Source organism: Papaver somniferum, chromosome 7, assembly GCF_003573695.1.
Source record: "Papaver somniferum cultivar HN1 chromosome 7, ASM357369v1, whole genome shotgun sequence".
NCBI lineage: Eukaryota > Viridiplantae > Streptophyta > Magnoliopsida > Ranunculales > Papaveraceae > Papaver > Papaver somniferum.
The window spans coordinates 84,290,049-84,315,099 of NC_039364.1; the positions used below are offsets into that span (position 1 = coordinate 84,290,049).

A 25,051-nucleotide genomic window follows, 5' to 3' on the forward strand; every position below is an offset into this window, starting at 1 on the left:
AAAGCAGTTCAATGGGAAGAGACTTACATCTGGAAAGAGTGGAATTTGAGATGGACTCGAAACTTGTAGCGGATGCAGTGAATAAAGACAACATTAATTCAGACTGGAGAATCAGGAATATGATCCTTGATATTCGAAGTTCCTTTTCAAGTTTTAGGCTCTGACAATGTAGTTATGTGCTAAAATAGAAAAATAAAATCGTAGACATTTTATCAAAGCTAGCTAGAGTTGACAGGTTAAGTAGTGTTTGGCTTTTAGATCCTCCTGATGATACTGTAATGCATTTACAAGAGGACAAATCATATGTAAACACTCAAACCATTCAGTTTAAAAAAAAAAAAAACTATTCTCCATGCCATTTTGGTAAGAAGTGCCAAATTGAACTTCCTAAGATTTTTAAAGTCCCCCGTACCTTCTAGGCAAAGCCAAACTCATCCAGGCTTTGGGATTCAATTCCTTCCCGAGTCTCTTCTTTTCTTGTGTACATTTTACTGCTACATTTTTTCTGACAACTCATTCCATCAATTACAGCCATTACTGATTAACATTTTTTCTTTTGACATACAAAGCTTAAAGAACCAAAAAGACTCGTTGCAACTCTCTCATACATTACAAAGGATTCTTCGGATGAAACTAAAATTAAATTTTCATTCAAGTCTCGACATCCCTTCAAACACTCAGACTTCATACAGAACTGAAAACTAACAAAACTAACTTGCTAAGAATCAGTTGGTTTAGATAATTTAAGGTAATTTAATCTGACAAATGCGAAAGGTTACATTGATAAACTATTGGCTTGTTAGGGTGTACACAACAATGGATCCTTGAAGCTCTCGATCAACCTTGAAGTGAGCATGGAAAAACCTTTTTATCTGCAAACAAATTAACGAGATTCAGAGCAAGAAAAAAAAGCACCAGAACGAAGTAATAGCAGGTTTTTATCTTACCTCTATAAATGAATGGGAGATCAGAAATTCCTTGAGTTGTTTTTCTTGGGAATCAAATAATACTATGTGACTAGGTACAGCCCAACCCTTTACCATATCAGACAAAAATCCAACTGGGTCGATCATGAAACGATCTGATTCATCAAGTGTTTCCCTACTCTCACTGAATAAAAGGCAAAATTGGAATAATAAATTAAAGTTGCCCAGAGAAAATGATACTTTATCAATGTTATAAAAATTAAAAATTAAAAAGCTGTAACCTTGGAGAGCAATCAAGAAAACGCATGGGCAAGTTGCGATGCAATGTGGAATAGTATGGTGTAGCATGGCAGGGCGTCAAGAAAAGGACACTCTTAACTCTATCTTCGAGGGCTTCGTGTGATAAAAAGTTCATAACATCTTCACTTCCTCTCTGTCTGGCAAACTTAAAGGTAAGAATCAAAGAGAAGATGAAACAAATGTATATACTAAATATACCCAAAAAGATTTTGCTTTTCAAATGTTACTCAAGAAACCATAAAATCGAAAAAATTCTGTGTGAGCTAAGCAGTTTGGAAACTGAAAAATGAAAAGGTAAATAACAAGCTTAAGAATTGCTTTACCTGATGAACTAAACTCATATATAACGCCATTGGGAGATTTGTTACAAGAAGAAAAAATAGACCAAACTGCATTCTAGAAGGACACTTGTTTCGCAAATCTGATGAGATTTTTCTATTAATATCCTTAGAGACAGTATCTTCCAGTGACGCTAATGAATATCCAGAGAACATTAAAGCTATTGGTAGCACGGGCATGACAAACCTGCATATCCAGTCTATCCATATATAAATGAAATTCACAAAAGCAAAGAGTGAAACAAATGAAATCAGCTTGAGAAGGATTTTTATTTTCCAGCTTCTAACAAATACATATTAACTAAGATTTTGTAAAGACGTTAACTTCGTTAATCCACATCTAATGTCAATTGGTCTCGAAAGACTTCACCACATCCCCATGTGGTTGATAAGACTGCATAAATACCATCAGATTACAAACTATAAAGTCCAGTTTTCCTTAGTTATGTACAAAATGTCTCTGTAATACGCACCTGAATTCTTTGTGCCCAAGCATGCTATAAAGTCCTAAAACCCATGCCATCAGGCCAAAAAGCTTCCATTGCCTGGACTTAAAAACGCCAGCTATGGTGAAGGGTATGAATGTGAAGAGCATGACGGTAAACCCCTGAGTGAAGTACCAATGCCACTTGTGCGTTCCATAATAGTCTCCACCGGAAGAAAGAAAATTGAATTTGAGAAAATTAAGAGGAACAAATATCCATGAGCCATACATAAGCCAATCCACTAAGCATGTGAACCCAAGCACCAGCGATCTGATATTAAAAGGTGAAAAGAATAAGAAATGGGCAGTCTATGGTAACTACAAATGAAAAACCTTAACTGACCGTCTAGTAGATACGCACCAGCACTCTAACGATATTTATTTCCACAGATAAAATGTCCTTGATAATGCCAGTATGAAGTGACTTTCCAAGGGAAATGTGTCTGACAAAATTATAAGTGTGTGAATTGTTACCTGATCTAGAATGCTTCTGAATGCAAACTCTTCAGTTTACCCGTTAAGAGTTATGTTAAGGGTATCGCAATCAGGTTCATATGGCATGCCATGCAATATAAAAGTATAGCATGATCCTACTTGCCTATTTTTCCTAGCAACATGATCCTGCAGGTAGGTTATATTAGACTCGGGTGTAAGACCTGGTCCATTGCTCGCTTATGAATATCACTTGGTACGCGACCTTGAGTTTTATTATTCAGTAGTAGGCAACTAACCTAAGCTAAGGATTCAAACCATGCACGAGGTAAAGACTTAGCACATCAAGCATGACAGAAATTCGCGATGATATAACTTAAACTCTATCATCTGGCCAACTGAACTTTAACATCTGATTGACCAATTGGAGCACCAAAAATAATTATACTGTCTATCATGAGCTTTTGCTTAATATGAAAGGGACATGGGTTCATAACTTTACAGATCCAAAGGAGAAATAAATGCAAAACTAATAAGTTCACCAAAAACATGTTCTCAGCAATAAAATAGGATTGAACATTCACCTACCCAATAGGGGCAATCTCAAGAAATATGAATTTTATTCGATCCTTCGTTTCAAACAGCTCCAAAAGACCAACATACAACCATGTGATAGCACTAGTAGGCCGAACGGCGCAAGCTAGGGCTGCTACGACCAAACCCCATTTTCTTGAAGCCAGAAGAAAATGTTTAGAAGAGTGTCTGAAAGAGGGCCAGTAGTATAAACCTACGAGCGTCAAAACTGTCTCCAGGTTATTTGATAAGGTTCGAGTGAAACAGAAGAATGTGAACCAGTTCACCAATTGAGAAAAGAGCTGAAAGAAAGTTAAGGGCAAAACATATAGAACAAAAAATAAAAATATGCGTTGATGAGAATTGGTATCAAAAGGATACTGTCCACTGCGCAACACGCTCGCCAAATATGCGATGAGCAAGTTTGTACAAGTAAAAATCACCAACTGAGGAAATCACAGACTGCAAAAGCCGGGGTGCTCTAATCTAAAGAAATTCAGTGACATATATTTTCCATTAGTCAACTGTATATTCTGTTCCATCTAAAAAAAGAAAGGAGAAAGAAAACCCTTGCCATGAACCAGGGAGCATCAAGACCAAAAAAGGAGAGAAACTTATATAGAGGGACAAACATCATTGGATGCAAGTAACTGCGAATTCCCTTTGACCATTCCCATGTTAAGTGCCCATATCTGTTTTTTAGTTCATTAAAACCATCAGAATCACACAACACATATATATTGATAATACTTTAAAGTTGGAAACGGCCAATCATAATGAGTTTAACTGAATTGGTTTGAGTGTACCCGAATGCAATACGGTGGGCCACTTCAAGTGCTTGCCAATGTTCATCGGGATTGAAATAAGTTTGCACCAACAATGAGTTCACCATCCGGAATACCAAGCATAATGTCAGAATTTGCTTTGACGATGAAAAGAAGCCAGCCTTAGAGGTGGTTTCGTCGTCTTTCCTTTTAAACAAATTGGGTTTCTCATCGTGATCTTCAGTTGGTGGAACTACTGAACATGGTTTTCTCTTCATAATTATACCTATCAGCAAACGTATATACGTGGGTTCGGTCCTCCAAGGCCTGTTAGGGCTCTCTTCAACCTGCTCATAGTGCAACGACTAAAATTAAGAGGGATGCACATGAGATGACAAGAAGAAGTAAAAGCATATCATATTATCCATTTAAATTTAAATCCAGGAAAACAAATCAAATTCATGTCCGTGAGTTTTAAAAATGTACTTATAATACAAAGTTTGGGGAGCCATTACGCAAAAGCACAGCTCAAATTTGATCGTGTAGAACTTATCTAACTAAGACTATCACAAACGAAACAATAGAACAAGTCATAAGTTGAAGAAAATTCATTAACCAGTCTACGGCATTGCAATTAAATTTTATACACACAAAAGGGGATTTACCTTAATATGTTCCAGAATATTAGGGTTAGCGAGGACCAAATTTCTCTATATAAAATTAACTAGATTACTGCTTGCACGGTGGGGGGCTGACGGAAAAAAAATTCCAGTAGAAATTCCATTGAGGCATTTCCTCGAGCACTCTAAGATCATCTTCACCACTTCCCAACTTACCAAACATTTTCTAGTAACTCCATGAAGATAGAGCTACTTATGAGCTACTTATACTACATTTTCATAAAAAACCCACTATGTAATTAAGCATCCTTAATCCAGATACTAATGAAGTCGCATCAATACATGCTTGAATGATTGAATTAAGCTATCGCACTGTACATTGTTATGGATAGAATACATTTGCTTAAGAAAGTCAATCAGCATTAAAATTTTCAGCTGCTATAGCCTTCTAGGACTTATTTCAAAATGTACTTGGACGTTTTAAGTAGTTCTACCAGATTTAAGCAGAGCTAAAATTAAGAAAATAAAATGCATAAGGATAGGTTCGAGAGAGTTTGTTTTTAAAAGGATAGGTTTTGCAATTCAAAAAGGGATTGCGGCGCAGCTTGTTGCATGTTTGCCTATTACGTCGATGTAAAAATTCTCATATTAACATTTTAAACAAGTGCATAAGGGAAACAGTTTATTGGGAGGAACATAAAAAGTTAACTATACTGGCAACAACTTTAAGCTTCTACTATAATTGATCAATAACTAAAGCTAATAATGAGGGCTCTTTCTAAAACCAAGTTATAACCAAAGATTATTGACTAACAGATGCCAAAGGTGAGTGAAAGTAAGTCCCTATACTAATTATTGACAGGATTCGTCTAATAAATTCCTATTATATACACGTAACAAATCTAATTTTCTTCTTGCACCAGTTAAGATGGCATCATGGCATCATGGCATCAATACACAATCCCGTTCAATGCCATTAAGTCAACTTAGGGGTTCTTTCTTAAAGAACTTAGTGGCGTCAATTCATCAATGCCATTGAGTTAACAGCAAATTAAGAACCTACATAGTATGTCATGGTCATGCACAGATGGTCCAGTACCCAAAAATTCTTGAAGGAACATTCTGTAACATCAATCATGGACTAACCGTGGCATTCCATGAATCCATGATTAAAGCTCATTTTAATCGGCATTAACTTAACTAAATGGCATTGATGAATTTTTGGGTACTGGACAATACACAATTTAGTTCCTTTAAAAAAAAAAAAACCTTACTTCGGAAAACCCCTATACCGATTTAGTTAAGGGTGTGGACTGTGGATAATTTGATTTCAAATATATAATTTCATGATCTACAATTTGCATTTATGCTTATAATGAGCTACAAACAACAACAACAAAAAAACCTAATCAAAACCATAATTAAGCTATATCTCTGTCAAAGCTAAAGAATATGATTAATCAAGTTATTTCAGCTGTGGACAACCAAAAATGGAAGATTCATAGAACAGAACACACTAAAACCCTAACAAAAAAAAAAAAATCAGTATAAATGAGAAAGAAAACGTACGAGTAGCGAGAAAGTTTGAGAGAGAGGTTACTAGGAGATCTATAGTACCTTTCTGTGGTACCTTTCAAGCTTTCAGTTGTTTGTTCTTTGTGAAGGAGATCTATATACTTCATAAAGCACCTTGTGCCAATTCTGGATCAATTCCATGTTGATGCATGATGCCGAAGTTTTTCTATGATTCTAGAGCTCCTACGAATATTGTCACACCCTACTGCTGTAATCATGTGAACTGTGAGAGAAAGTTGATCACTTGCGTATATAAGCAATAATAATAGGATAAGAATAACTGGAAGGGGCTTCACCAATAACAGAAAATTCATGTCACATTGGTCAATGTAGCAAATTCATGCCTGATTAGTGACATTACACAATCAGTTGTAAAATTGAATCCCTGTATAAATTTGCTCCTTTAGTTAATAACACAGCAAATTCATGTCTAATAAGACACCAACAACGTAAATTGTTACAGCAAGATAATCCTTTAAACCGCTTGAAAACCCACAAATTGTTACAACAAGATATTCCTTTAAACCACTTGAAATCCTATACCTGTCTAAGAACATCAATAACAAACATTTTACATACACAGGGAAACAGTTAAGGCTCACTGGAATCCAAATGCGCACTTGGCATATAACTCAGCTATCAGGTAGGCTCGCAATTTGCAACCCATTCGGAGTCACATAAATTCCATGATGAAGCTAGCAAAATTCTTCATTTCAAAGGTTTTCATATAAACTTTGTGAACACATAATTCAATTATTGAGCTAGTTGCATAATGTCCAACTATCCACCAAAGTGCCTAGACTAACAACAGATAGATAGGAAGAGCATGTAACTACTGAAGTACCTGCGACCATACATAGAATTCAAGTTTTCAAACATGTCTGTCCGTCCTTGTTTCTAATTTGTATTTCAGATGCAAAACCATTTTTTGCTACTCGTGGGTTCAAGTATTGTATATGCAGACCTATCTTATCACCACACTGACGCTGTGAGATATCTCACACCATGATGATGTGTGTTCTTTCTACTCGTGGTCTTTCACAATAAGAACCAGGAGTAGAGAAGCAGGAGACCATAGTAGCAGGAAAAAAAAAAACTAAAGCAAAAAGTATATCTATCCCTGGACAATTTAGTGGTAGCAAATGAGACTTCCACATAACCAAAATGATAATTTTCATTCAGGTATTTTGTCAAACAGCTCGGGCTCAAATTGAAGCAAACATCAAGCATGCATCAGAAGAAGAAAAATCAGGTAGATCTTAACATTGATGATCGAACTTACCTATTTGGAATTCTGGCGAAAAGTTTGATGTTTAAAACCCCGGAGTTGTGAATCCCAAATCATCTGAATCTACTCAAATTAGTGAAGTAAGTTGTGGACAACGAAATTTGAAGCAGACCCGTTATTTGTGATAAAACTTGATTTGAAAGTGAAATCGAATTGAAAGAGAGAGCTCAGATTCTCGGTAAAGCTTTTTGTAAATGTTTGACGAAATTAGGGTGATGGAAAGGAGGAGGAGGGCGTGGTAACAGAATTTTTTTTATTTTTTTTTGATAGAAACTTAAGGAGAATTGGCTTTGAATCGCAGGTGGTGGTGGTGGAGTGGTGAAGGTGTTGCTTGCTGGTGTTCGTTGAAAATAGTAAAGCAGATAAAAAAAGGCCAACTTACCGAACTCCGGCCCCAATCAAATTCTGAATTCTAAATGTTGATCCAACGAATTACTTGGAATTACTTGGAAAGTAGTGAATGCTCTAATTTGAAGCCTATTATTAGGGCGTCACATTTCAATAGAGGGGCTTCACATGGATTTCTAATGACTAAAAAATTGATTAGGGAGTGTTTTAATGCAATCAAAAATGTCTAAGTTAGACATCAAGTGAAAACCTAATAACCAAACAAAACCTAACCTAATTTTGTTTCAAACCAAAACAACTTCTTCTCTTCTTCGATCTCCATCTCCTCAATAGTAGAAAAAAAATATTTTCCTACTTTTTTTCTTTAATTGAAAATTTAGGGTCTTCGATTAACCAATAATCGTCGATTAAAATCTATGTTAAAAACGGGGAAGAAGAAAAAGGTTGAAAAAGAATACAATGACTCCAATCAACAACATCATTCAATCATTAATGAAGGTTCAGTCTATCAACATTCAATTTCTGAATGTGTTACGGTTGGGTTTGAAGAATTTCCAACCGTAAATTTAGGCTTACAAACTTAACCGTGAGTTTTCCTGGGCGTCCAAAATCTAAATTTGCGATTAGGATTCCTGTGGAATAAACCAACCGTAATTATTCTATGGCTGGCTTCGACTAAGTCAAAACCTAACCGTAACTATTCCATGGTGGCACATCATTCTTAAATCCTAAACATGGAAACTTTACCTAACGAACTTGATGCAAATCTGCAAGAAGGAAATCCTATCTCGGAGATTAATGATAGTACTTCACCCTTATATTCTGAGGATCAGCTAAATGATTGAAGATATTCCTCTATTGGAGCTCAGATTGATTTGCATGCATGGTGGATATCATGCGCTGGATATGAGTGATAGCGCATCAATACTAAATATTGTATCGTCTGAAGCAAGCATTAGCGAGAGATAATACAATAAGCTTGCCAACTATTACTCATGAAAGTATCGTGTACACTGTCATGGAAACAACGTATCCTAGTGGAAATATGTGCATAAGTTTGCAACTGGAAGAACGTGATGCTAAGGATGACAGCAAGACCGAACATCCCCGTGAAGAAGTTGCAGCCTTCCAATGTTTAGGAGTAAACTGGAAATAGTGGAGCTCCAGATAGTGAACTTCAATATGAGCTCAAAAATAGTGAGCTCCCCAAAAAGTCCGAGGCATCAACCATGGGAAGGGATTAACCATATAGTTTATAATATACACTTCTTGATATATCTCCGATCTACAATATGAAATGGTCCTAGTGATCACCCCCACTGCAATCTCAATTTGAGTTTTTAACGAGTCATGTTATTAGGAGGGAAAAAATGGATTTGAGGAGGGAAGGATTATGAGGAGGGAACTGAAATTTTAAGGGAGGGATTGACTTTTTAAAAAGTAACTGAAATGTCCAACATGTCCTTGAATTTATCGGTCAAACACTCCCGAAAGATAAAAATCAAGTTTTTTTACCTAAAATTCTGAAGTTATACCGTATCTCTATGAAAACCATGGCAGTGGTAATGGAAGTCCGAAGAACAAGCATGCAATCAATTATCTGAAACTAACGGAACCTCATCAGAATACTTACACCGCCATCACCATCGTTATAAAAAAACAATTCAATTTTTATTAAATCTCATCGTCCTCTTGTTCAACCTATCATCAATCCCCTATTCCCCTTTGATGGGAACGAAACTATCTGTACAAGATAATAAAAATAAGTGCTAAGTTTAATCTTCACTACAATGTTTCGGATATAGAAATAAATTTTGGCTTTGTTATCAATGAATATTGGTTTTCATTAATGACTTTTAGGGTTTTCAGTGTGAGTTCATAAAGCTTCAATTAGGACTGTCACTTTTTTTTAATTAAATTCAATTGGTACTGTTGATGTTCGTTAACAATTATGAAATTACTTTATGCAAATAGTTTCATTAACATAATCGTGAGGTTTTATATAGATTCTTTATATGAAGTGTAAAGCATATACTTCTACGAAAGCCGTTTCAATGAGAGTCGCTTTCACATTCAACACCGTCTCCATTTCAAGTTTTTATCGAAACCCCTTCAATATCACCATGATTCAACCTCAAATCAACAACTAAACTTCTGTTTCACCGGCTCTACGGCACCAATTAGACCGTTGCTGCTCATATATCCTATGTGATTTTTGGTTCCTCTCTCTTTTTTGTTCTGCTGTTGCTGTATTGAATAGATATTCAAGAAAGATTTATCAGATCCGATTTACTTCGAGATTCCTTACCAGATCCTGGTTCTTCTAATTTGATAATCGATTATTCCTTTCAAGTTTTCAGGTAACAATTTCTTCTACAAGTTTGCTGATTTAAGCTTCGTCAGTATAGAAGCTAGGGTATGCGGCTGATTCTTCTGTGGTATGTTCGAATTTAACTCCAGTTTGCTCTTATCGAATTATTTGGCAAGATGTTTTAACATGTTTCTAATTAGAGTTTTCCCCTAATTAATTCGATAAATCAAAACCCTTGCCTTTACTTTTCACAAGATTTTTAATCCAAGTGAACCCATTTTCCATCAGTTGTTTTCCCCTTAATTTAAGCCTTTTGGTCAAGATTTACAAAAAAAAAAAACGTCTGGTCTAATTTTAATCCAATTTCTCCTTGAACCTGTTTTGTGTCTCTCTGCAAGTTTGTTAATTTTCCTCAACCACCAGAATTCCAACCGATTCACAACTCAGTATGGTTTTTTTCTTTTGATTTGTTGGTAGGTTCATATCCGGTACAGGCCTCTTGTGTTTTTAGTGCCTGGTGTGTTTGTTTTTGAAGATTAAAGGTGGTTATCCGGTGCATGCCTCCTATGTTCTTGTGTTTTAGTGCCTGTTGTTTTGATTTTTTGAAGGTTCAAGGTAGTTTTATTTATTTATCATATGTTTTGGAATTCAGTTTCCTTGCTTGGTTTCACTTTGCTATCTAGATTGTTGTATTTCTTAAGACCAAATATGCATTTTTCTTGTGAAACATCTTTTATGCTGAAGTTAGGGGATCTTGTTTTAGTTTTGCCTGAATTGGAGTTTTCTGAAAAAGGATTTTTATTTTCCTTAACCCGGAATAGCCTCCTGATAAACCTTATGTTGAAGATTTGCCTTCCCCAAGTATCTGCTTGGACATCTTTCGTGCATCAGCGGTGAAACCTGGGACTATTCTGCTCTCTGTGCATCATCTCCTTCATGTTTATTTGAACTTTGAAGCCAGCCAACAAACTTGAAATCTAAAGTTTTCTTCACAGCAAGTCGCACCAACGATAACCTTATCATCGTTTTGATAACCAGTTTTAAGGAAACCAAGAAATTGCTCCACCATTTTCACAAGAGCAAGCAACAAATCCTGATTGCATGCCAACGGGCCGGTGGAACAGCCACCTTCTGATTAGTCTCTCGACATTATTAGTATATTTTAGTCTGTTGTGTCCAAATTTAGTTTACTTGGTGTATTTAGAAATCTATTTTTTTTGATTATCTATAATTGCAAACTTAATTAGATCTTATTCTAATTAAGTATTTTAGTTCTTAGTCCTGGTCCAGAATCGTCTTGTCTTAATAATTAGCGTAGTTAATTTGGATAATCTGTAATAGTTAGTTTAGACCATCCTTTCTTCCTCGCTTCAGATTCATATTGAACTCCTCCATCTATAGTCGTTATGGATCAAGCAAAACAAAAGGAAGACAGACAGATAACACACGGGCTGAACTCCTCAGCATATGGGCGCAAATTCCGAACTAGCAACTTCATTCAATTGCATCGGATCCCTCTATCATCAACCAAGTTCTTATGGATATTGTTATGTCCATAAAAAATACAGCTTTTCTTGTGGAAAGCATTGACCGAAGGTCTTTCGACCTTCGACTCCGACATCCACCACCCGTGCAACTCCGATTCGAAGATTTCTACTCACACTGTGCTAAAATATGATGTTGTAATTGATGAATTTTGGGGTATCACATACTCTCATGTAATAGCCCCTCAGTAGTGTATTTAATACATATCATGCTTAAAAAAATATATATACTAGAGAACTTACGGAGGCAAACCCACACGTTATTTCATAGTATAATTACGAGAGGGTACGGTTGGGATTTACAAAATAATTATCTTCTATTTCTTTGACCTGCTATTGACCAGAATTTGGAAAAAAAAATTCCCTCCTCAAATCCATTGTTTCCCTCCTATTAACAGAACTTTTTTTAATTTTACTTGGTTTTCTGTTTTTTCAAGGTCAAATGCAAGCACCAGCAGATAGGACCATTTGACTGCACAAAATGTACCAATATCCCAGCACCTCTCACAAACCTCCCTTAAACGGACTCACCACGAATAGCAGCATTGATCGTTCTTTTGTTTTGTTAACAGTTTGTTACTGATTCAATTTTCACAAAGCTTAACCGTAAAATATCCTGTATCACACAAGAAAAAAAAACGGTTGAGTTTGATTCCAGATAAACAAACCGTAATGTCTTTACGGTTGGATTTGACTAAGTACAAATCTAAACGTAGAATTTCCCGGCATTCCATTTTATTTTTGTAAGTTTTTTTAGGGTTTGGTTTGGTCAAAGAAGGATTTACAGTTTTGTATATATACCGAAGATTTATTCAAATCTATGAGTGCAGTTATGTTTATCATCCATAGCCAATCCTGAAAGACACCCGAATCCAACTACTTAGCATTTAATCCATTATATATACACCATATGAATCACTAATCTTCCTCGCCCTACGAGTAACAGAGCAACCTAGAATCGGTCTGGGTATGTAGGTGTGGAAAAGGCATACGAGTACACTAAAAGATGATTATTAGAGCATCTCCAATGCTAGGGGTGAAGGTCTTAAAAAGACAAGACATCTAGGATTTAGCATTTTTCTAACCAAGAATTTATCTCCAATGCCAAGGTCAAGGTAAGGTAAAAGCATGACATGGATGCCATCTCATAAGAAAGGGTAAAAGAGAAAGTCATATCTTTACCTTCTCCATGACCCAAGGTCTTTTGACACATATTCCAAAATTAATTTGTCTCTAAGTTCTAGGGTAGTAATATCTTGGCATTGGAGATGAAATTTGAGGTAGAAAGTATAACTTTCATTTTTTTTAGCCACATAGTAATGACCCACAACAAAAAGGTATTAATAGGACCTCCACCTAGGATTACCTTCACCCCTAACATTGGAGATGCTCTTAGAGAGAAGAAGAAAATTGGCCTACCAGTTACGTCTATGAGTTTTGTATTTCTAACCGTAGACACTAAGAGAATCTATTTACGGCCAGAAAATTGGTTCGCATCCTAAACGTAATCCGAAACAAAACAAAAAACAACAAAAAAGGTCGATTGGACCACTGACTATAAATCCAATTTAATCCAATCACTAAATTTTCCAAATCTAACTGAATGATTAACATTAGTTAAATCTAACCTAATTAATTAACACTAAATAACCGAGGGTTGTTTAGGCATTACAAAAAATAATTGGATATGGGGTTTTTGAATTTACTAACTAGTGATCTTATTTTGTCTTATATGTGAAGCCCCTCTATTAGAATGTGACGCCCCAATAATAGGCTTCTTTTATTTGGGTAAAGAGAATAGACATAGTATAGACAACAAAGCTACTAGTCTTCCGTAATAAGTATGCAATTAAAAAATACTTGGAAAGGAAATAGCCTATGGGCAATTCTAAACTATTTAGATATCCCGGAAATACGATATAATGATTCACCGGAACTCCCCTTATGGAGTAGCCGACAACTTCTTTTTTTTGTTTTGAAAGTTAATATATTGAAGAAAACATAATTACAAGAGGCTATTAGACCTGTTGGATGCTCTTATCCCGTTAGTGCAAACTGAGATATGAGAAACCTGCCAACAGATTATTATCCTCAGTTTGTGCATACATAGCATTTGAAATTAAAAACTTAAAGTCATAATCTAAAGCAGGTTGAATGAAAGATGGGATTTGTCTTTATTGTTGTTTGTGAGCGCCTTGATTTCTTGCATGTTTCGCTAGGACATCTGCAACCTTGTTACTACTCCTATGATTGAAAGTAAAGTCCAAAAAAGACTCGCATGACTTTAAAATCCTCATGGCTTCAGAGATTAATGCTTAATTTTTCCATTGAATTGTGTTTGCTTGGCCTTGTACAAAATCAATAACTCTCTCACAATCTCTTTCAATGCAGAAGAATTGACAGTCCATGCTTGTCGCCCACCTTGCTGCTTCAAGCAATGTCAGTGCTTATGCCTCTTCAGAGATGGAGGCATGGATGGTTCCAGATCCAGCTTGGATAGTTGTACCTGTTGCAACACGTAAAATCAGTCCATATCCTGTGAGACTATTTCCATCTATCCATGAAGCATCAAATTAATCTTATATTTATTTGGTTCAGGTGGAGTCCATTTTTTGTTGTCGTTAGTACTCAGTGTTGTATGAGTTCTTAGTGTTGCCCCTAAAACAGATGTATGTCCTGGAGGCAAGGAAAAAAAAGTATCTAACAAGGATGGTGACCAAAATTTAAGGTTTCTATGGTTGTGATTTCAATCACATTAGCTTCTGAATTTTCTGCCATCCAATTAGAGTACATATTCATGAAGGGAGATCTGAGTTAAGATTGAAATTCATACTTGCTAACGGTGGTAGTATCCAAACTGATTTTGCATAAGCACATTAAAAAAAAAGATGTTTCAAAGACTCACAGAGATGATTACAGAAAATGCAATGTAAATCAATATTTTCTCGATATTGATCCAGTAGTTTCCTAATTGCTAACGCATTGTGAATGCATTTCCACAAGAAAATCTTGATTCTCTGTGATATATTCAACTTCCGAAAGGCTTTCCAAAAAGCAACATTGGCATGAGTAGACTGATTCTAAACATTATTTTGCATTTTATCATACATCGATTTCACAGTGAAATTATTATTTTTTGTTAAAAGCCATTGTAAGATGTCTTTTTTTTTTTTTTTTTCATTTTTCCCTTTACGTCTGGAAAGAGTTTCATCTTTGAAAAAAATTCTGAAATGTTTGTAGGAAAGTTATTTCTAACTTTGTCTGAATTCCACTTATGTGTTTCTGAGTCGATTAATTCGGCTACAAGTGTTAAAGAATTTAGGATTGAACCACAATGTGTTTCAAGAGTCTCGTCTAAGTCTGGTAACCAAATGTTTTTCCAAATATTTAATTGTTTTGCCATCTCCTACTTCCCAACAACTGAATTGTGTAAGATTGACACTCCTTGTTTAATGCATTTCCAAATTCAGGTTTCATTATAGTGCTTTTTAGTATGAAAAATAGTTGTATTTCTGAAGTATTTGTCTTTTAGAATACTAGCGCACAGTGTCTTTGGAATCTCCAAGCTAGTTTGGCTATTATAGCCAGATTCATTTTATCTGCATCTTTGAAACCTAGTCCTCCCATAACCAGAGGCTTGCACATGAAATCAAAACCTTTTAGGCAGTAACCTTTATGTTTTTCCTTTCCCCACCAAAAGTCTATTGGGATTGCGTTTATCCTTTTAGTAATCTTTTTGGGCAGTAGAAAACAACCCATTTGATAAACTGACAGACTAGTTAAAACTGATTTATTTATCACAAACCTACTCACCTGATTCAAAGTGGTACCATTAAAACTCAGAACCTTGGATTCCATTTTTTGAACTATGTTATCGAAAGTCTTTATCTTAGGTTCATCAATAAAGAGTGGTGCACCTAGATAAGAGTCAGTAATGTTTATTTTCTTTATTTTTAAGATTTTAATCATCATTCGTTGATGTCTCGAGTTTATTTTCTTGCTGAAAAACACCCCGGATTTGTTAAAATTTATTAACTTCCCTGAAGCCAAACTAAATTGATTTATGATATTAAGCAGGTTATTACAACTTATCAGACTCGCATTTGTGAAAAGCAGACAATCCTATGCGAAGAAGAGATGATTGACATATTGAGTATGTCTAGCTATTTTTATTCCAATTATTTTCTTTTCTTGTTCTTTTTCTAAGAATAATTTAGAGAAAGCCTCCATGCATATTAGAAAGACATAAGGGGATAAAGGATCCCCTTGTCTCAGTTCACGAGAAGGAGAAAAGAATTCTCCAGGAATGCGGTTGAGCAGTACTGCTATTGAAGCAGTGGACAAACATTGGGAAATTAATGAGCACGAGTCCTGACCAAATCCAAAAGCTAGCATAACTTGGTTTAGAAAATGAAGTCTTGAATTAAATCAAAATTGTTCGTTTCTTTGAGATTCTTCCTTCGATTTGTTCGTTTTTTTTACCATCAATTCAATCCAATTTCTCCTTTAATTTCTGTTAAACCTCCAATTTGGTCTTGAATACTATTATGATTTTTCGTGACGAATTGGGATTGGCATAGTTACAGTTAATTGGAGATACATTGGAGTTGAGATTCCCATCATCTACTCATGATTGTCACGTCTGGTGGAGAGCCTTGATAACTCATTGACTGCGTTACGTTAAAGGTTGGTTTTTCTTTAATTCTCGATTATATTTTTTATGTTTTAATCTACTTAGCTTGATTCAAGGATTTTACTGTTATACTTAAAAACTAGCCTTTTTGTAACCACCATCTCACATTGATTTCTCATTATAATCTTCCTAATTTACTTGATCCTGGCTATATATACTTGTTTTTTGTTGTCTTATGTTCATGTCCTTCATAAATCTTGTGGTTATATCAAATTTGTCTTCCTCGCAATCAACATGGCTGAGCATGAAGAAATTCTTCAAAAAATGGTTGCTTTGCTATCCAACCCTCGTCCATCTCCATCCGTTCGTCTTCCCAATGCTTCAAATGGCTGGAAAAAAATGTCTTGCCATCAAATTCATTTATGGTCATGTGTATGATATTCCTGATCTCAAAGAAAAATTCAAAGGTGCTTGGAGTTTTGGAAAGGCTGTGCATATTACTGAATTTCATGAAGGGTCCTACTTGCTAAAATTTGGTAACTCATGTGATGTGGATATGGTAGTGGATGGTGCACCTTGACTATTCTCAGATGACCGGATGTTTTTCGAAAGATGTGACAAGGACAAAGCCCCTAGTGAGTATCAGATCAATCACTTTCCTTTCAACGTTCACATATATGGTCTACCGGTTAATCATTTGGACATTGCTTCTGTTCTCAAAATTTCAAAGGAAATTGGGGATCCTTACCCTTCGTTGGAGCTTGAAAGCGTGAATTGGGAGAGTTTGCACGAATCAAGATCTATATGAAAATTACTAAGGTTCTTCCTAGCATAATAAAAGTCTTTATTACTTCTGGAAAGAGGGTAGAAGTTAGTCTCAAGTATGAACGTTTACCAAAAATGTGTCATTTTTATGGTCTTCTTGGACATCGTATGGACCACTGTCCTAGATACTGTGAACTACAACAAAACAAAAATCTAGCAGCGGATCTAAAATCTCCGGTGGAGAATATGCTCATTCCAAAGTTCACAGAGAACATTTAGGCCAAGTTCAAGCCAACATTTCAGCAGAATTGGGTTAACAGGGGCAGTCGATAGGTTCATGCAATCATCTTCTCCAACCCAAACTTTACTTGTCTCTAATAATCTGAATCTAGCTATTCCATCAGTTACAAAACATGCTCCCTCAATAATTAAGGCTAATAATAACTCAAGAAATCAACTAACAAATGAAAGTACGTCAGCACCAAGTCTCCAATTCAATGAAGCTTCAATTACAAATGTTTTAATGAGCACATCCACTACAACAATGAACCAGTCTTAATTGCAAATTAATGAGGGGCCCCCTAGTTCAATTCTTCACCAAGCTTCTATCTCTAAGGTGCTAAGCTTCCTAAACACCAAGGAAACACCAGGCAGTGCTCAACCTCCTCCTCTTAAGTTGGATAGTAATCTAAAACACACCTACAAAGGACGCGAGAAGAATGTTGGTTCTTCTACTGCAATCAGTTCTCTCAAAATGCTAACTTCCAAGCGTCATATGGAAGTTGAAATCGTAGATACTCAGACTACTAAACGTCCTTGCCTGGACAAGAATTCGCCTAACAGGCAGATAAGTGGGTGGTGGCGGATGACCCAGAACAGCCACAAGGTCGATGTTAGTCTTCTCATGGAACTGTCGAGGGTTGAGAAATAACTCAATAGTTCTGGCTCTAAAATCATTTCTCCATTCTACCAATCCATCGACCGTGTTCTTAAGTGAAACAAAAGCTACTTCTGCTGCTTCTAGTTATCAAATTACTACTTTAGGTGTAGATGGTGGATTTTCGACAAAGGGTAGAATTGTAAAACTATACTCCAGATTCGGCAACCGGATGAGTATTGAGGCTCATGTCTATCATCAAAGCATGAAAGCTCATGTCATAAAATCTCTGACTGAGAAGGCCGTCTCTCAGAGTACATGTAGATGTGTAGTCTCTCAGCTGAGGCCACGACACATCTCATGAATACTGAGCAATTTCAGTAATTACTCCGGATCCGACAATCAGATGAGTATCGAGACTCATGTCTCTATGCATGAAAGCTCATGCCACCTTTGATGGAGAAAGTCTCCCAGGGAAGATGAAGATGTGTAGTCTCTCAGCTGAGGCCACGACACATCTCATACTGTATAGAATCGAAAGATTGGGCGGCTCCTAGACAACATGTCTACTAGTATAGAGCGACAATGTCTTCAGGATGTAACCAGGTTTTCCCCGACTATGCAAGAGGAATATGACACTCCAGCAAGTTCATATTTCTCAACCCTCAGATAATTAATGCTCCTAGACAGGAAGCCCTTCTAGTATAGAGCCAGCGATTAATTATCTTAAATCGTCTGAATATCCAGCAATATTCTACGAGCCATCGTCTGAATATCCAGCAATATTCTACGAGTCGTCAATTAATCGCCTGAATATCCAGCAATACTCTACAATTCCTAGTTATATTTCGTTACTTTAATCTGTGGTTCTTCCCAGCAGAATTCCACAGGTTAGTAATAAATATTCAACGAAACAGGCATCTGAGCATCGAATAAGCCCTGACAAAAATGGTGCAAGTGTAATTAGCAGATAATGCACAGACCAATATTTTGAATGCACGAACGAGCATTTCAAAAATACGAACGAGGAACCTATGCAAAATAGGAAGGGAAAATAATAATAATAAAATATTAAGCAAAAGCGCCAGGGAACTAGGCTCACCAGCCGGCCAGTCATGCCGTGACTAGTCCCGCGCCCAATTTTATATTTTATCATATTTTTACTATTTTCACGATCTCATGAAAATCCTCTTGTTCGAGCAAATTTCATTTATTTCAAAGAAATTATCTAAATCACATGATTTTATCAAAAATAATAAAATTAGGGGAAGGTGTCGCGGGACAGAGCATCAGCCGGCCATGTCTTGGCAGTGGCCGGTCCCACACCTCACGTCCCATTATTTTATTATTTCTTCTCAAATTATGAAAATTCCTTGATTTTATGAATTTTCCCTAAAATCATGAAAATTACCTAATTTCATGTATTTTTATCCAAATCACATGATTTTATCAAAAATAATAAAATTAGGGAAAGGTGTCACGGGATTGCCGGCCGGACGGTCATGCCTTGGCTATGGCCGGTCCCACACCTCACGTCCCATTATTTTAATATTCCTTCTCAAATTATGAAAATTCCTTGATTTTATGAATTTTCCCTAAAATTACCTAATTTCATGTATTTTCTCTAAAATCATGGAAAATATTTAAAAATTAGGAAAACTTGTGGGACCGGGCTCTAGCCGGCCGGCCATGCCCTAGCCGGTCCCACACGCCCATTATTTTATTATTATTTGGTATTTTGTTTCCTGATTTCATGAAAACTCCCTGATTTCAACAAAATATCTTGATTTTCAACAAATCTCTTTGATTTTATGAAAATTATCTAAAATCATCAAAATTACATAAAATTGGGAAGAGTGCCTTGGGACCCACGCCTATTGGCCGTCCGGCCATGCCACGACCATTTCCGGTACCACACTCCCATTCCCTATTTTATATTTTAATTTATGTCTCTCATCTCATGGAAGTTCCCTAATTTCACCAAATTCTCCAGTTTCATGGAATTTCCCTTAAATCAGAGAAAAATATATAAAATCACATAAAACTGGGAAAAGCATGTGGGACCGCGTGTCAGCCGGCCGGCCATGCCCTAGCCGTGGCCGGTCCCACACCTTGCAATTCCTTGTTTTATTTATTATTTTCATCATCTCATGTATTTTTGCCGGTTTCAGCAAAACCATGGATTTTGCATATTTTCTTCAAATGTTGCTCAAACGTGCACCAGAAAATATCAAAATTCTCAGGACTGAAGCGTGAACATTATGGTGACATGGGCACATCCCCTTGACCGACCAAGGGTAACCCTGAGGCTTGCAAACAGCTGGTCCCGCGTGCTTTAATGATTTTAACCTAATTTGCTCAGCTGCTCATATTAGGTTCAAACTCTTTCCAAACAATTGGAAGTTTGCTCAAATGACCATCTATTGGTCCCAAGTCCATCAAGAGCCAGTCCCATGACCTCTTGGCCGGTCCCTCATATTTTTCATAAAACCAGGTTTTATGATTTGCCGCTCACACGAGCATTATTTCAGTAAATGATTAAACCAACATTTAATCATTCTTTCACCAACTGGTCCTCAAGAGACTTTGGTATTTTTTCTCATTCGAGCATCTGGGCGTTATATGGTGAACTCGTCATCCCATGTAGCTGGTCTTATGTGATTTGCAATAAATCATTATCTCGGTAAAATTAGGATTTTGAATCCAGAGCTCTGCAGAAACGTAATTCTGAGCAGATTCGAACACTTTGATAATTTTATGTTGATTCCATGATTAACAATCGTATTTATTTTGCTCGACCCAGCAGTCAGTAACTTAAATTAATATTTTACTTGGTCCAGCTACCAACAATTCATTAAAAGAACGATATTTGTTCAAACTAGCAATATTTGCTCGAACTAGCAATATTCGCTCGAACCGGCAATATTTACTCAATTAGCAATATTCGATCGGACTAGCAATATTTGCTCAAACCAGATAATGTTAGTTCAACTATCAATATTCAACAATTTAGCAACACAGTTTTGCTCGTCTTAGGTTATGATGATACCTCGTCTCAGCCGACACGTTAAATTCATGAGTTTCGAAACATTTACTCACACATGTTCAACTCAGCGCTACATGGACTCATCGTCCCATAAAGTCAGCAACTGACTCCAAAATCACGAGATTCAATCGTGTCACATGGGGGGATATTAACTAGGATTTTGGGCTGGCGGTCTACGGCACGTGTGTTCACCCACGATGAGAATGTGAGCAAGTCGTGCAATCAGTTGGAAGAGTCAGCAAAGTAGTGGGTGAAAAGTTAACCAAGTCTCCGCATGATGATTAATTGGTTTTAACATGATTTCCTCATTTCCCATTCTCTGATTCCAGCAACTGTCACACTTCATGGGATCATGGTGTTTTCAACTCCGGCATTATGAAATGTCCCTGAATCCTGATTGAAAAGACAGAAGTTTTCGAAAACTCGAACAACATTCGCCAAGACGAGCAGTTTCTCATCAAAATTCATACAGATAATCTTTCGTCTACACGAACTCACAGAAATTACTCTCAATTGAGCAAAATTCAATCATTCATAGCATTTTCAGGCTGAATTCACAACACATCTACAATCTCAGATCACCATTGATCTCACGTATTTCTCAGCTTCCCTCCTACAGATCAACCCATCCTCTCTTGTGACTGAATTGACTCTGGAACGACCATTGTTCTTGGTTTAGGCCGGGGTCTTACAGATTGATCTCTCGAACTTAAAGCACTCCCTTCTTGCAGTGCATCTGTGTAAGGTTCAACATTTCGCTCGGTTCAAGGAGTCTCCACACGGTCGACTCTTAAATTTCGTAAAAGCCAGCAAATCGTTTTTCCCCACTCACATTAGGTTTCAATAATTATGTTTTTGTTGGGTCATCTGGCTATAAAGGACTTAGTGGAGGATTATGGTGCTTTAAACTGATGATGTATGTGCCAATATAGTGACTAAAACTAAAATCATCATTCACCTTAGTATCTCAGAACAGACTTGTGTTGATCCCTAGTCATTGCTATGTGTTTATGGTCAGCTAAATCCTGCGGAACACCGTCAGTTTCGCGAAGACATCATCAAGTTTGGTGATACTCATTCTGAACCTTGGTGCTGCATCAGTGACTTCAATGTTATTTATGACTTCTCTGAGAAAGAAGGTGAACGTCCTTTTGAAAGTACAAATATGGATGGTTTCAGGGAAACGATCTCAATATCTGGCCTTTTTGATCTTGGCTACGCTGGCCCGGCTTACACTTGGACAAACAATCAAGGTGTTGATATTCAGATAAGACAAATGTTGGATCGTGTGCTCGCTTCTCCAGATTGGTGTCTTAAATTTCAGAATGCTGTTGTAAATCACTTGCCAAGATTTTGCAGTGACCATTCTACCATAATATTCAATACAATGAGAATTTTGCATTATTACAAACTGTCCTTTAAATTTGAAGCTCACTATCTTAAACACCATCAGTTCATTCCCTTCATCAAGCAGAGATGGCAATCTTCAACTGGAGATTTTCAGAATAGGTTATCTGAATTATCCCTGGAGATTAAACATTGGTGTTCAAGAAATATTTGTAACATGGATAAGAAAATTGCTGATCTTAAAAGGGAGTTGCTAGTTATCCAAAGCTCCCATATTTCAAGCTCTAATAATTTTAGAGAAAAACATATTCAAAATGAGATTGAGCTATGTCTAGCAATGCAAGATGTGTACTAGAGATCTCGCTACAAGCAAGAGGAGGTGAATGATGGTGACAAGAACACGAGATTTGTTAACCAATCAGTAATCGACTGAAGATGAAGAAACAAAATTACCGCAATTCAGCTAGAAGACTCTTCATGGACCACTGACCAGACAAATATTTCACAACAATTTGTGAAATATTTCAGTAATATGTTCACAGCTGATCCGCAAACTCCAGCAGATTACTCATTTCTCCCTTCATGATATATCTCCTGAAAATTGTGCTTCCTTGAACCATATACCACACAAAGATGAAATCTCCTTTGTTATTAAGTCAATAGGTTCCTACAAGGCTCCATGACCAGACGGGTACTCGGCTCTTTTTTACAAAAAGAGATGGACTTTCATTGTTGATAAGGTAACTTCTTTTATTCAAAATATTTTCTCTGTTGCTTGCCTACCAGATAAACTTAATCATACGAACATTGCTTTGATTCCAAAGGTTAAACATCCCTCAACTCCGATGGATTACAGACCTATATATTTGTGCAATGTTCTTTATAAGGTGGTAACTAAAATCATCACCAATAGATTGAGATTTTTCCTGAAGGATATGATATCGTGGCCGCAAAATGCTTTTGTTCCAGGTAGACAAATCATCGATAATATTGTGATTACCCAAGAAATCTTCCATTCAATGCAGACAACCACAATCCAATCGGGGGTTTTTGCTTTGAAGATTGATATGTCAAAAGCATATGACAGAGTGAGTTGGAGTTTCCTTGATCAAATATTAAATAACTTTGGTATCTCTGGAAATATCCACAAGCTAATAATGAATTGTGTTTGCAGTACCTCTTTGTCACTTCTTATTAATGGTTGTCCTCAAGGCTATTTTCGTGGAGAAAGAGGCCTCCGTCAGGGGTGTCCTCTTTCTCCATATTTATTTATCATGTGTACGCAGGGTCTTACTTGGCTTCTTAACAAGGCAGTAAATGAAGGACGTTTTGAGGGTTACAAAATTAACCATCGAGCTCCTTGCGTCACCCACCTAATGTTTACCGATGACTTATTCTTTTTTGGGAGAGCCACAAATAAATAGATGCAGGGTATCAAAGATGTGTTGAAGGAGTATGAAAATTGGTCGGGACAGAAAGTTAACTTCAGGAAATTCTCAATACACTTCAACATCAAAATGAACCCGGATCAAAAAGTTGGATTTACTAGCATTCTTGGTGTGGAAATTATGAAGAAGAGTGACAAGTATTTGGGCTCCTATCTACTTCAATCGAGGTATCTTTGTGCTTCATATGATTTCTTAATCCAGAAACTTTATGAAAACTAAATGGTTGGCTATCGAAATACCTTTCTCATGCTGCAAGAACTATTCTAATCCAGTCTACATTGGATTCCATCCCTATTATCACATGGGAATTCGCTTACTTTCGAGTTCTGTTATTGCAAAAAATAAAAAGAATTCAGTGTGCATTTTGGTGGGGTCACGAAGATTCAAAAAGACAACTGCATTTTTTAAATTGGGATTACTTCTATCTCCCGAAGAATGAAAGAGGCTTGGGAATAAGAAATATGGAAATGGTTAACAAGTACCTTGTGGAAAAGCTTGCATGGAGGTTCATTATGGAAAGAGACTCTGTCTGGGTAAGGTTATTAACTGCAAAGTGCCTAAAAGATTCTTCCTTTTGGGAATGCATGCAGTTTTCCATCAACAACAACCAAAACTTGGGTTAGTATTCTCAAATTAAGATATTTGTTGAGTCTAGGTGCTTGCTGGAGTGTAGGCAATGATGAATTATTAACCCACTGTCAGATCCTTGGATTCCAAATCTCCCCCAATACAAGCCAGTCTCTGCTACTAATCAATCAAACATCTATAAGGTCAGAGACCTTATTAATGAGGACAACAAGACTTGGAATGTTGGTATGTTAAGAAACTCCTTTGCATAACTTAAAGTTGAAGCCATCACGACCATACATATACCACAAAGCCACTGTGATGATCGTTTGATCTGGACCTTTACCCCCACTGGTATATTTACTTCGAAATCTGTTTATAATCTTCTTCGGTCTGATATCGGCTCGCCTTCTTCTTTAGAAAACAATCTACCATGGAAGTCTTTCTGGAAAACAAAGGGATTAAGTCCAAGGGTTTTACACTTCATATGGAGATTAGTGAGGGGAGCTTTAGCACTCAAGGTTAATATTGCTCGATTCTTCGGGGAAGTAGACACAACTTTCCCTCTTTGCAAAACTTCTGTGGAATCAGCCATACATCTCTTTTTTGAGTGTGATTTTGCAAGAATAGTATGGATACAAAGCCATCTGGGATTCCATACAAGACCCAACACTACTACAGTTGCTGAAATCATTAGTGAATGGTTCAACTCTGATCCTAATGGATTTGACTTGAGGTTGGCTTGCCATATTTTATGGCAGATTTGGAATACTAGAAATGAATGCATCTTCAAGAAAATAAGTCCTAATCCATCATCAGTTAATTTTTGTGCTTACAAATTGGCTCAAAGCTATGTGTTAGAGCA

The 25,051-nt window shown here is 36.6% G+C and overlaps 1 protein-coding gene across 1 annotated transcript; it reads right to left on the reverse strand.

The window, feature by feature from the left end:
• Positions 1 to 516: 516 nt before the first annotated feature.
• LOC113297789 (GPI mannosyltransferase 3-like) lies at positions 517 to 8,196 on the reverse strand. Its single transcript, XM_026546363.1, has 11 exons — positions 7,295 to 8,196; positions 6,055 to 6,220; positions 3,860 to 4,164; positions 3,628 to 3,745; positions 3,435 to 3,539; positions 3,069 to 3,355; positions 2,038 to 2,319; positions 1,550 to 1,751; positions 1,208 to 1,359; positions 948 to 1,110; positions 517 to 872 (listed from the first exon to the last, which is right to left on the reverse strand). Exons 3-11 carry the CDS (start codon positions 4,093 to 4,095, stop codon positions 789 to 791), a joined length of 1,629 nt encoding a protein of 542 aa, XP_026402148.1. The 5' UTR covers positions 4,096 to 4,164; positions 6,055 to 6,220; positions 7,295 to 8,196; the 3' UTR covers positions 517 to 788.
• Positions 8,197 to 25,051: the final 16,855 nt, after the last annotated feature.

Bases quoted from the DNA above. Each gene is read 5' to 3' on its own strand.
- LOC113297789 (XM_026546363.1), bottom strand. From the start codon at position 4,095: ATGAAGAGAAAACCATGTTCAGTAGTTCCACCAACTGAAGATCACGAT. The intron at 1,752-2,037 runs GTGCGTATTACA...CTGGATATGCAG, and splicing joins CTTGGGCACAAAGAATTCAG to GTTTGTCATGCCCGTGCTAC. The intron at 1,360-1,549 runs GTAAAGCAATTC...TTTGCCAGACAG, and splicing joins ATATGAGTTTAGTTCATCAG to AGAGGAAGTGAAGATGTTAT.